Below are 14,300 nucleotides of genomic sequence, written 5' to 3' on the forward strand. Positions count from 1 at the left end.
TTAATTATGGAAATAAACTGTCTTGTAGTAGCAGATTTAGTCTTTTTTTGTGTAATTGGACACTCAATGTTTAGGCTTACATCAGGAGTATTACACTAAAACACAAACGGTAATCAGCAGTACAAAACATCAGTTGGTATATTGGAATTTTTTAGTAAAACCAGTTGAATTATTTTTTTTTTTTTTTTTGCTCTTTCTGTTAGTTACTGTTCGTAAGCTATGACGTCAGTGCATGCCGAAGTGCACAGTCACAAGTCTTCGACTCTCAGTGATATAAAGGGTTTGTTGTGTTCTATATTGAATTATACTACTTCTTATTTTTTAACCATATATGATTCCTAGTATTATAGTCGAAACGTTATTTTTTCACGATTCATTATTATCCAGTGAGTAGTGTTCGATGTGATTATATTTTACTTTTTAGGCGTAAGACTTAGAAATTAGAATGGCACAGTAATGTCAGTATTCAGTAACTGTAACATTGTTCACTGTTTTTCCTGTTAAAACTCCAATATATTTCACTATTTGGTAATTTTCGGACTCTGAGTCAGACCAGTCAGAAAAGTAGATTTAAATAAACTAAGACTGACATTATCAAAGTACCATTGCGTGGGATGATACTTGACTGTACTCTCAGGTTTTCTCTAAAAAATAATAAATCACGTGTCTTGGCAGGAGGAACTTGACCGTTCGCTAGTAATAGTAATACTACCACTAGTACAAGTATTTGAATTTAAGTTCAATGTTGCCGGCATTTGATATACGTTTCGTTAACGTATATATCGACAATGTATAAAACAACTTGCTACAAAATATTTTGTTTGAAAATGTTAATGTACAAATTATATAGCTATGTATCATATAAAAAAAAATTAAATTATTAGACTGCGTAATAAAAATTGGAAAACACAAGCTTGCCTGTCAATATCAAGTATAATCACTATTAGTATTAGTTGAAATGATTTGGTATTATAACTGCAAATGTCAAAGTTACCGACTACGTTGTATCAGCAGAATTTAAATTTTAAAAATGCTCTCTATAAGTATATTGAAATAATCTAAAACTTGCATTACTGATAATGTCATCATGGTTTCAATATTCATTTCAATGCACTCATAAACTGAAATTTGGAAGCAAGAAAAAAAGTGTAAATACATCAGTAATAGGAAATTAAGATAACTTAATTTCAGAATAATGTTTCAACAAATGTATAAGAAAAAAATGCACATTGATTTAAAGTTCTAAGTTTTTACACACAAAAGTTGGTGCTTCATAACTGAATTTTGTTTAAAATTGAGTTTTCTCCAAAAAATCTGTCCAGCTATCTTGTTATAAATTTTCAGAACCCATTATAGTCATTAAATTTGTTTTGAATATGAAAAAGTTTGTATTTTTCAAAAGAAACAGTGTCTTACAAACTGGGTCTATAGTTATTTCGAATATAATAACAAATATGTTGTTGTTATATTATTATAGGTATCTGTTTGTATGAACTTATATATATAGTACTAGTTCTGTTATTATGTCTTGCGTTTTATTTAATGTTATACATCCATCACAGTAATAGCTTTTATGATACAAAAACTCAGAACGCTAAGAACTTTTCATCTCCATACTTGCAATTCATAGCAAAGTTTTTACTTTTTTTAAGATAAGTAAAAATTTTTTATATTAACAACTTCATCCAGAATTCTACTTGGAAAATTTCATAAATTGGGTTTATATTCAAGAAAAGTAGTAGAGAATCTTGACAAGCATGACTTCATATCTGATAAGTTGAACACAAAGTGTCTTGCTATCAACTGAGAAAAAAAGGAAACCAGATTATCAATTCAGTTAAAGGAAGAACTCGTAGCATGAAGAACAAAGTTTTTTTTATGGATAAAACAAGTAATATGTTTTTAAAACTTATTTCTTACTTTAGTTTAAAAAATGCTACATTTCATTAGGTTTATGTAGCACCATCAGTTGTATACAATTGAATAATGGAATAAAACTGTTATGTGTTGAAATATCAACAGCCTACCAACATAGTATAGTTGGTTAATGTTGGTCTAAAGAAGAGAGATAAATGTATCCAGTATTACAAATATAAATAAAAACAACAACAGCAAAAAATCAACTGACCAACGGAATTTTTTCATGAAAATTTCTGAGAAACAAATTTTTTTATTAAACTGGCCTAAACAATTATGTTTAGTAGAAAGTCAGTTTTAAGAACTTGAGTGTTATAGGCTGTGTTTGTGACTCTGTATCACATTTTGTGTTGATCTTTTTGTTTAGAATGTTGTTTTTTTTAGCTGTGATTTTTCTTAATATTTGTAATGGAAAACTGTTTCTAACAGGTATAGTTAGTGTTGGAACTGGATCATGGGAGACAGTGTTAGTAATCCTGAACACAGTAGGTTACTGCGATTTCTCCACATTGGAACGGAAGCACATTGTTATGCTCCTGGCAACAAACAGTTTTCTTTAGAAAATATCCACTGCATCGATAGAAACAGTCAGGAATTAGCTGTAAAAGAGATTGCTAGAGTTGCAAAAGAAGGCTTGTCAGTTTATCCAGATGCACTTTCTTTTGCTCTTGCTGTATGTTCACATTCCCAAGATATAAGAACAAAGAATGCAGCATATTCAGCATTGAAAGAAATTTGTTTAACTGCAGGAGGATTATTTAGTTTTGTACATTATGGGGAAGAGGTCAGCAAACCCACCACAGGCTGGGGAAGAAGTCGTCGAACTGCTGTGGCCAACTGGTATAAGGTAGACCCAAAAAAGCTAGCAGCTTTAGTGACACGGGTTGTGTCTCATCATGGCTGGACTCACAAGGACTTGCTTCGATTGGTTCATTTAAAAACTGAAAATAAAGGTGAGAGGTTAAAAAGTAGAGGTCTGTTTTCTCACTAATTTTCATAAGAAATTGATTATAGAAGTAACGATTCAGTTGCCAAAAATAAATTTAAAAAAGCTCAGTTAAATTATAAAATATGTTGCTTGAAGTGTAAAGTGATGACTAAGTTTGATATCTAAAAGCTCGAGGAAACTTTCAGGTTCTTTTTAATTGTCATTCAGACAAAAAGCACAAGTAGGAATGAAAGTACCATGTATTGTAGACTGTATTTTTGATCTTATGCTACATTTCTTTAAGTTGGAAGAACATTATTGCAAATTGTAAACTGTATTTACTAACAATTTTGTAATGGAACAGCTATCATTTTGTACCCTAATTTTGCCTCCCACACTCATCTTTTGCTGTATTTAAACTAACTTATATTTTATCATGGTGTATTAACATTAAATAATAAAAACATAATCTTAATTACACAGGCTCAAATCTGTCACCACAAAATGGTATTAAAATTCATGTGGCAAATTAACCATTCACTTACTTAGAAGTAAATCTTCTAGTTTAAAAAATTTTTTTTTTTCTTTATTAAAAGAACTGTGAGTTTATTTGTTCTATTACAAGAACATTATTAAATTAAAAACTTTATCTAAACATTATAGTTTAAATGCTGACAGCTGGGCGGTTTAAAAATGAAATATGGTAAGAGTAAAATAATCAAACCAGAGGATGAGGATTTTGGTTAAAATTCCTAGTCGTAAAATATTTTTTCTAACTTGAAGTCCTTTCTACCACTCTTACGATTAGCTTTCCTTTCGTCACAAACAAATCTTGTATCTTAAATCAAGTGCATGTGAGGAAAAGAAAAATCAAACTCGGTTTTTGTAGATGTTTTAACCTACAGCCTTGTAGTAAGTACATATGTTTGTTCTCAGGATTGTTTAGAATATATTGCTGATATTTCTCTAAGCCTATCAAAAATAATATAGTTCTGAAATCTGCTTATGGAGACTTTGAAATTGAATACAAGATTATTACAACTTTAGTCTTGATATAATGGGAAATTAAAGGTATACTGACAAGAATATTATCAAAGGTGGTTTGAAAGACTTGGACTTATTTTCTCTAGAAGAACTACTAGATAAAATTTGAGTCAAGTTCAGAGATATTATCAAAGGTAACTTGGACTTGTTTTCTCTATAACCTTGAAGAACTAGATGTAAATTGAGTCAAGTTCAGAGATATTATCAAAGGTGGCTTGAAAGACTTGGACTTGTTTACTCTATAACCTAGAAGAACTAGATGTAATTTGTGTCAAGTTCAGAGATATTATCAAAGGTGGCACATCTAGTTCTTCTAGGTTATAGAGTAAACAAGTATAAGTCTTTCAAGCCACCTTTGATAATATCTCTGAAGTTGACTCAATTTACATCTAGTTCTTCTAGGTTATAGAGTAAACAAGTCCAAGTCTTTCAAGCCACCTTTGATAATATCTCTGAACTTGACACAAATTACATCTAGTTCTTATAGGTTATAGAGTAAACAAGTATAAGTCTTTCAAGCCACCTTTGATAATATATCTGAACTTGACTCAATTTACATCTAGTTCTTCTAGGTTATAGAGTAAACAAGTCCAAGTCTTTCAAGCCACCTTTGATAATATATCTGAACTTGACTCAAATGACATCTAGTTCTTCTAGGTTATAGAGTAAACAAGTCCAAGTCTTTCAAGCCACCTTTGATAATATCTCTGAACTGGACACAAATTACATCTAGTTCTTCTAGGTTAGAGAGTAAACAAGTCCAAGTCTTTCAAGCTTCTGAACTTGACTCAAATTGATATTATCAAGAGAGTAGTTTTAAGAACTTGTGTACTGCATCTGTCTATTGAATGAATAGGATATGTAGTTTCAGTTTATATAACGAGTCCTTCAGATCAAGGGAGGTTTAAAAGACTTGGACTTGTTTTCTTTAAAAGCTAGTTGAATGAAATGAGATTTAAGTCATGTTTTTAAAACTCTTTATATCTTACATAATCTGCATATTGATTTGCTTGATGGAATATTAAGGTTAAAAATAGGAAGCTTAACAAGAGCTTTAATATCTGTAAGGCTAAGTTTTGGAAACCTGAATCCAGACATTTTGTTTGGCAAAACTTCCTCACAGTAAGAGTTATAAACGTATGGAATGATTTGTCTGATATTTTCTTGTGTGCTGTTAATTTTAACCCATTCACTGCAGCTGGGATAAATGTTTCCCATTGTTGATGTTGTTTATGCCTTCCTCTGCTGGGTCCAGGTTCATCATCTTAACTATCACAACTAGATGGAGAGCTAGCATCCTCTTGCCTCATTGCCTCTTCTTCATCGCACATTTGAACACCCCTTGACACACTTTCACTATCTTCTAAGCTATCTGAGTCAAATGTATCGAGCATGTTTATATAGTAATTACTGATTAGGGTTACTACTCGCCACTCTAGCAATGCGGTCACGGTCGGCACGCAGTTGTTCTACGTTTACATTCCGCCTAGGTATCTTGTTAGTTACTGAAGGGCTGAGGGGAAAACCATATATCAACATTAGGTTGGATGCCAGAAAATACTTTCCAACACATTTTACTCCCATTCGTCACACACGGCAATTTTGAATGACAATGGAAAACATTTGTTGCAGTGTGAGGGGGTGGGAGCTTTGGGAAATATATGTCTCAGCTGCTACAGTGAAAGGGTTAAGCTCGATCTTATTTTTAGTGTACAAAGTTTCTTCATTTCATGAGAATTCACTGTTGGCATGAATGGCTGTCTCAAAGCTGTAGCTATTCATAATTTAAATTTATTTAAAATTATGTGTTGTATGGGTATAAAGAGCTGGATTTGGGTTGGTTGGCTAGATTCAGAGGGATTTAAAGAGCTGGATTTGGGTTGGTTGGCTAGATTCAGAGGGATTTAAAGAGCTGGATTTGGGTTGGTTGGCTAGATTCTGAGGGATTTAAAGAGCTGGATTTGGGTTGGTTGGCTAGATTCAGAGGGATTTAAAGAGCTGGATTTGGGTTGGTTGGCTAGATTCAGAGGGATTTAAAGAGCTGGATTTGGGTAGGTTGGCTAGATTCAGAGGGATTTAAAGAGCTGGATTTGGGTTGGTTGGCTAGATTCAGAAGGATTAGGTAACATTTTATATCTTTTTTTTTTCCCCCTGTATCTGCTTTAAGAGTTTTGACATTTCTCAGAATTATGTCCGCTGCATACCATGCTGATTTGGTAGTTAAAAGAGCACAAACAAAACAATGCTAATAGAAAACTTGAAACATCAAAAAGTTAAATAAATTTCTGCTCAAATTTGTGACAACAGTTGTAATCATAGGTGTACATGAAGTGTGTTTAATAGAAAAAGAACAGCCCTTTTTAAAGTGAAAAACATTTTCACTTTGCAATTTCTTCTGGAGACTAACTAATCATGGAACAATTACTGTATGCCATTAAACATATTTAAGCTCCATTGTGCACTACACCGGAAGTTTCCAAACTTTCTCAATGGAAACCCATCTTGACTATAGCCTCCCCTACACTTTCCTGTAGCCCATATTGAAGGTGAAATAGACTGTAACTCTACTTCTTGTATTAATTACCTAACAACCAAGAAGTATTACAGAAATAACACTTGCAAGTAGAAGGAATAACTTGTGGGTCATATATATATACTTTTGATTGAAATGTAGTTTTTTTTACTTCATAATATCAAAATCGCATGAAAATTATATATACTTAGCATGTCCAACTTTGATGTAAATCTGTTCCTCCTCCAATTCTTGTCTTGTATTTTCAGCCTTGGCTGCCATTTACAAATACATCACTCATGGGTACGAAGCTACCGAGAAGGAATTTAGTGGCGAAGATGCCTCATCCGAAGTTAAAGAAATCCTAGCTTACCTAAAAGCGGTTCATGAACTGAAACACGCCGCTGATGAACAGAAAGCTGTTCATTTAATAGAGACGCATGATCTTAGTTTTGAACACATACCAACAAAACTGCTTAAGTCAGAAGAGGTAATTGAAATTATTTATGTTTGAATTCTCACATTATTTCATGTTTCTAAAACCTGTACTGGATCTTTCTCTTTACCAATAGTCATTTTTTAATGTCGTTGGTACAAGTTGCTTTCAACCATTAGTGTTTGTAACTGTGATCCACAAAACTAATTTTTGGTGAAAGGTATTCTAACATACGAACTTTGGCGTATATTATGTTACAGTCTTTACACTTAAAAACTGGAACAACACAATACATAACTTCAAATATTTAAATATAGTAAGCTAAACAGTGTCTCTGTTAACTTAGGTTTGGTTAATTGGGAGGTGAAAGCCACCCTCATATTTTTTCCCAAGAAATCAGCAGTTTTTTTAAAGATTCTAACGGAATGTTCTAATTATGTGTTATTTCCTATAGGTGATCTTGGCATCTCTCTTGGATTTCTTATAACATGTTGATTGTATCTGGTCCTGACAGACTGTTTGTAACAAGTTTTAATAATATCTGGAAAAAATATTAGTATCAGTTATGCATTCCAATTTATGTACTAAAAATAAAAAGTTACAGTATATTTTGATTAAACTCGGGTGTTTAAATAAAAACGAAAAAAAGTGCCCTTTGATTGAAAGATGTTGTATTTCATGTTGGTCTGAAATTAAGCCCAGAATGAGCTATAGTTAGGATCTTTGGTATAATCTCATTCACTTTTAGTCCAAATTAAAAGAAAGGCAAACAGTACTTTCAGTTTTAGATGTATGTTTATTTTATACTACTCTATGATCCAAATTTTACATTGCAAGAATACGCTAAAGAAGTTGGGTTTGTAAAATATAAGTTTTTTTTGTGATGTCCCCTGTATCTCATGACTGTTGGGTTAGTGTCACGTTAACTTTCCATGAAAATATTTGTATATTAATATCATACCAGTCAGAACAATTTCTTTACGGACTTTAACATCTGTTACTGAAATGTAACATATTGAACTAATGTTTGTTTTAATGCCTGTAACAATGAAGAATTAATGATATATTTTTTTTTGTATTTGCTGGTTTAAAAAAAAATATTTTGGTTTGCTACATAAAGAATGTTTTCCTTTTAAGGTGTCAGAATATTAGTCTTGTGATTTGATAATTTTTAATTAAAAGACTAGGTCACCAGTTGCAGAAAAAAACAATTAATGAACATAAATAAAAAATAGGAAGTAAAATGTGTTCTTGACTGTATTGTAGATTTGGCTCTGCCTAATTTCAAGACTTCCGGTCCGAGTGCTTGTGGCTCAACTTCCCAGACTCCATCGGCTAGGTTTTCTTAAGCACAAGAGCCCAGTCTTTAAACCACTGCTGGAGAGGTTAAACACTGAGATCACACTGGCTGTTAATAACCTTAATCCGCTACAGACGTTCATTATCATCAAGCATTTAGAAATCTTACAGAAGGGTCCAGCTGATAAAACTGTTTTTCACATCCATAAACATTCTCAGTTGAATAACACCCTCCAGATGCTACAACGTTCCTCCTTCAAGGTATGAAAAAAAACTATTTGAATACTGATAATAATTGATAACTTAGGAGCTAATGTTAGAACAAGAAACTGTGTTTGAATTTCATTACCTGCAGTAATGTTGTGTACATTATGTTCATGCTTAATAAAGAAGAGCTATGTATGCTGGGAAAGTATGTTACATGCAGGGGAGGGGTTTGTTTAACTTGGTTCACTCACTGTATAATGTCTGTTACCACCACCACTAAGAAATTCTATTCAGGGAAGAATATTAAAAATGCTACATTAGTATAATTGATACTTGAAACCGTCAGTACTTGGTGAAACTCCATTATTACAAAATTGAGGAAATACATGGTCATAAATAGATGATATACTTGTGAAATGTATAATTGTCTTGTTTTTCCTCAGTTTTGCTATATTAATGTTGTGCAACTAAATTGTTTGAGCCTTTGACCAAAGTTGGTCGTTTCAAAATGCAACAGCGTTATATATTTGAATTTTGAAAATTAAAAAATCTCTAAAAAACCGTGTTGTACAGGAGGTTTTGTTTCCCAACTGAAGAAGGAACAAAGAAAAAGTGAAATTATGTTTTCATTTTACAAATCTGAATTTTTTTCCAGATGGTTCAATCAACAAATAAACGGTATCTCGTGGCTATTGATATCCGTGGGTCTATGTTTCATGGTAGGAAAACCTCTGGATGTCGTTATCTTTGCTCTGCTGATGCTGCCTGTTTGGTTTTAATGGCATTAGCTCAAGCTGAGAGTGGAAGACTGACAACCCTCGTATTCTCTAAAGATGGACTTGAAGAAATAGAAGTCGATAAGGAGATGTCCCATGGAGATGTTTTTAAAAAGTTGAGAGAGGTACAAATTAAAATGTCTTTTAAATTGGATGGATGATATACAATTTCGAGTATTTAATATATTAAACCTTCACATTAATATTTAAACTTGTTTTAATTTATGTACGTAGAACTGTTACTAGATTTTTGTGAGTAGTGAACTGTTTTGCATAATTTCTACTTTAACTTAACATTTTTAAAATACATAAAATCGCTAAATAAAATTACAATAAGAAGTTGACTTTTTAAGTTAAAATTATCAATATATATATATATGTATGTAAAATTTACATTGATCTCTTAACATAATTCTCAAAAGATGAGCCTTCCGATCTAAAGTACAGCCTAATAAAATTTTGTTACCAATAGGACTTTTGTAATAAAACATTTATAATTATTTTACATCTAATGATGTATTATAGTGTAGCCAGTAACATTCTTTTTAAAAAAGCTTACATAATATAAAAAAATTGCAGGGTTAAAAGGTTTTTTGTTTTTGTTACATTTCTGATTCAAAGACTCCAATGGGAACAGTTAATCTAGCAGGTCCTTTACAGTGGGCTAAAGAAAAGAAAAAATCATTTGATGTGATTTTAATATGTACTGATAACCAGATCCAACCAGAAGTTCATCCTGTAGATGCTTTTAAAGATTACAGAAAAGATCTGGATTTGCCACAAGCCAGGTGAGGACTGTTTGGTGTTCGTGTGTTTCTTGCAGTAAGGTTGAATATTAGCACTAACAGAAATAAATTCTAGCATGTCAGTATTTGAAACAAATCAGTGGTTATTTTATTTTTTATCTACAACCAGACTTAGTCAGTATGTAAATGTACCAGAAGGCCTCGTGCTGAGAAAATTTCAGAACCCCAAAATTAAAGTATAAAAAGATTGTACAAGTTATGAATGTCAACATTTAAAGTTAGAATTATGTATATTGTGAAGGTTCACTTCATGCACACACACACACTCCTAAGTTCTGCATAACTAGCATGTTGTATAGACTGTTTTCAGTTTTAAAAAACTGTCCTTTTGATATTTATGTTGGTAAGAAATATTGAGTTTGTGTAATTATTGGATAAATATGAAAGTCTTCCTTAGTGTTTATTCATCTTCTTATCCAAAGAAAAACATAAATTGTTTTAAAGCAAAAAATAATACTCTCCAATATTAAATGTGTTACTTACATAAAATTATAAATTGTATCCACCTAAAATGTTACACTGAAAAAATGAGACGCCATAGTATTATTTTTATGAAACTCGCTTGTATAATTAACATATTTTCATGAGATTATGAGGAAGTAGTTTCATGTGTGGCTGATTTGGTTCTTTGTAGGCTCGTGGTGTGTGCATTTTCAAGCAAAGATAATTTTCTTGCTCCTTCCGATGACCCCGATGTGTTGCATGTTGCTGGTTTCGATGAGAATGTACTCCAGGTGATACAAGATTTTGCTTGTGGAGTCTTTTAAAGTTGCGTTGATACTTGAGACAACTTTATGGAAATTTCATGAACGGATGAACAAAGCTACTCGTATGTTTTACACACTGAGAATTTTATGACACCAGGGGAGGCTGTTCCAAGAAAGACCAGACAAGAGAAACTACACATCTTTCATTTATTCAGTTCATGGTATCTTCTGTCAACTGTGCTCATAATTCTGTAGTTTTAAAGAAGGTTAATTTTTCTTGCAGAATTTCTATTATTTATTGTTGATAACTTGCTTATATGGTTGAGTAAGTGTGCACAGTTAAATCAACATCTCCTTTACATTAATTCATTTGTTATAACCCTTAAACAGTTAGTCAAATCATTACCTCCAAGTTCATGGTGCAGGACTTCTTCCCAGCTGTAGTTTTTGCAATATTTGCTAACTACCATAAGTACGTAAATAAGAGGGGTTAAAAATACATTTATGTCAATGCTTGGGTATTGGGTGATATAGAAGTGTAGTAATTGTTGAATTAATAATAAGGTCAGATGTAATTTTTGAGAAATTGGGCAAACTTCAGTTGAAATATTTCTGCTGTTAGGTTTAATAAATAATGCTATCGGAGAATAGGTTTTTTGGTGATGTTGCCATTTCCTGGTATGTAATAATAAATTTTTCTTTACACTGTTTTAAACTTTTGCTGTACCCAAAAGCATGAAACATCTACCCAAAGATTAGGTAACACTCGTACGTTATGTAGGTGGACCCAATATTGTATATACGCATAAAAGAAAACAACTGGGCCAGGCCTGACTTTTTTAATACGCAGAACAATGACTTGCAGATAAATTCCGTTCCTTAATTAGTTATATTAATGAAAACGTTTTACCTGTAATTGTAATATAATGATGTGAATTGAGATAACCTTTATATCAAACTAAAGGCCAGTTTTAGGTGGAAGATCGTGGTGTTAGTTTTTTTTTTTCCACTTCTAGCTTTTACTTAGGATGAAATTGTGTAGAAATATTTATTTATGATTTTCGTATTTCAAATATATGAGGGGTAATACATCAAACTTAATTTTTTAATTATCTATTAACATTGTTTACTTTCATGACTGTTTAAGTGTGCAGTTGTGGAATATAAATGTTTATATCTACTTGAGAACTAATCTTTTGGTCACACCACAACATCAAAAAAACTAGGCTTAAAGATCAGCTTGTGCTGTTATAATGTGATGGATTTCTTTGGGTCTTGTAAAAATTCAATTTGTTTATTGACATTTAGGTAGATCATTAGGTGTTAGTACACAAGTTTTTAATTTTATGGTGATGAAAACATTTTATACGAAAAAGGATCTATTCATGTGTTTTTCACTTACTTTTATAGCAGTATGTAAATTTAGAAACTTATATTGCTATGGCAAATGTATTGGTGTATTATTGTTTTATGAGGCATTTCTAAATTACCGTAAATTTGGCACCCACACCTACCATAAATCTTCATTGAAGGCTTATCTTTCATAATCTGGAAGAAGTTGTTCTGGAGTGGAAAAAAAAAACTTTTAGTAATAGAACACTCCAGAAGAAATGTTAGGTGTAGCATACTCTAAAGGAAAATATTGTTATTCACACAATAGTTAAATATATACTTACAATCTATAGTGTCTTTCAAGTTTTTATAAATCGTTTATTGTGTTTTGAAAAAATTCTGAAGTTTTTGAACAGAGAACTTGTAGAATCCAAACTGTGCTTCACCACTATTAAACTGAAACACTGGAGATCATTTTGTAGTGTTAGATCAGGGCTAAGTGTCAGTAGGCTAATGTGTTCCATGTCTGTTTCTAAGGAAAACCGAAAAGGTGGCACCAAATAGTTTGTTTGAGGGGGAAAAAAAAAGTTTCACAAATTATTTTGGAGCCTGTGACAGTAACTACGTCTCAATAATTCTAAAATTAATAAATAAAAATATTGTGTGCTCGCATACTGCCTCATCCTTCTCTTCAATTATCTGATACTACTGCTGTAGCTTGATTGAAAGCTATACCTACAGTTATTTAGGGAAAACTCCTGTCTGAAAGCTTTGAATAAAACTGCCTTACAACACAAGCAGAATGATTAAAATATGAAAAACAATGTTAAATACATTGGTTCCTTTTTTTGGAAAGTTCGGTTTCAATAGTAATCCCATTTTCCTCTGTGTAAGTCAATGGAAAGTTATTGCTGTCCGTAGCTTGTTAAGATAGTACCCAGTACTATTAGTCCTTGTTATATGTTATCACAGTGAGCTGCATGGAACACTTAATCTTTAATCTCACTGTTTTTGTGAAACTTATCTAACAACATGGTACTGGAACGTGGCTCATTTAACACAGCTGCACAGTTTTAGTAAGTTCTCTCATCATTACTAATAAGGCCTAGCTGTTAATGTGTACTTATCAAAGTTCAAATGCTCAGTTTCAACTATATATAGTTTTAGGAGTTAAAAAATAGAACTTTTAGTTGTTATGAATAATTTACTGATTATTAAGCTTAGAAAAGTGGGAACTTAATATAACTCAGAATTTTTGGAGTAAGTCTTTAAACCAGGTGAAATTCATGCAGAATTGCTACATAGCTAATACCACTACTGTTTTATTTTAATACTGTGTCTTAGTATTAAATTCTAAATACTGACCTAATAATTTGGACTATATTGTTTACTTGAGTTTGGAATATTTTATATTATTAAGATTAAAAATTTGCTTTACAAAATTATTGTTCGTTTCCTTTTGTTAAAAACAACAAATCATGAAGTGATCTGTTTTTTTATCATTGTATATTTCATATATTTTCATAGTTTAGTAATCATTACTCTAAAGAAAAAATTCCATGTTATAAACAGTCGACTAACATTAAATATGTTTTTGCTCACAATACTAAATGATGCTGGATATTCACTTTTATAAACATCTATCTTCAAGGAAATTAATTACTAAAGCTCTCACCTGGTCACTGAAATGATTCATCATTAAACCTTTTTTTTTGAAAGCTTTAGCCAAAAAAAGATTTTTTGAAACTGAAAACTAAGAATTTTTTTATCAACTTTATTTCATACGCTAAAGAGAAAATTGGATTTGATTTATATGCTTTTTTGTCGCCCAATGAAACACTTAATCCATATTTTATCCTTTTTAAAGCAAAAAAAGATCGTAAACAAATTGAGTTTATAATATAGTGCATTGCTAACACTTTGAGAAAACTACATAATGTTTCAATTTTTCTTACCAAATCATTTATATATTGGGTAGTCAAGAAATTAATGTATTTTTTAATGAAAAAACACGAACAACTTGTATATCAAAACATTTATTAAATGAAATAGTCTCATTCTTATCGATAATGCTTTTCCATCTTACAATCAGGTTGTTAATGCCCTGATTAAAGAAACCACTTGGCTTCGAAGCAAAATACATATCGATGTCCTATTTAAAACCTTCCACATTTGCATACGTTTTCCAATTAAGATAATGTTTCGGCGAACGAAAAGATGGTAATCTGATGGTGCCATATCTGGAGCATACGGTAGGTGTGGGAGAACTTCCCAACCAAACTCCATAATCTTGTGTTGCGTCACATGTGGACATGCATTGTTGTAGAGAAGAACAC

General features: G+C 31.7%; 1 protein-coding gene across 1 annotated transcript; it reads left to right on the forward strand.

The window, feature by feature from the left end:
* Positions 1-202: 202 nt before the first annotated feature.
* Positions 203-13,142, forward strand: LOC106460427 (60 kDa SS-A/Ro ribonucleoprotein-like). The gene is made up of 7 exons (XM_013920122.2): positions 203-280; positions 2,347-2,870; positions 6,671-6,891; positions 8,104-8,397; positions 8,999-9,244; positions 9,741-9,907; positions 10,560-13,142. Exons 2-7 carry the CDS (start codon positions 2,372-2,374, stop codon positions 10,690-10,692), a joined length of 1,560 nt encoding a protein of 519 aa, XP_013775576.1. The 5' UTR covers positions 203-280; positions 2,347-2,371; the 3' UTR covers positions 10,693-13,142.
* The last annotated feature ends 1,158 nt before the right edge of the window (positions 13,143-14,300 follow it).

The sequence above is a fragment of the Limulus polyphemus genome, unplaced genomic scaffold, assembly GCF_000517525.1.
Source record: "Limulus polyphemus unplaced genomic scaffold, Limulus_polyphemus-2.1.2 Scaffold768, whole genome shotgun sequence".
Classification (NCBI taxonomy): Eukaryota; Metazoa; Arthropoda; class Merostomata; order Xiphosura; family Limulidae; genus Limulus; species Limulus polyphemus.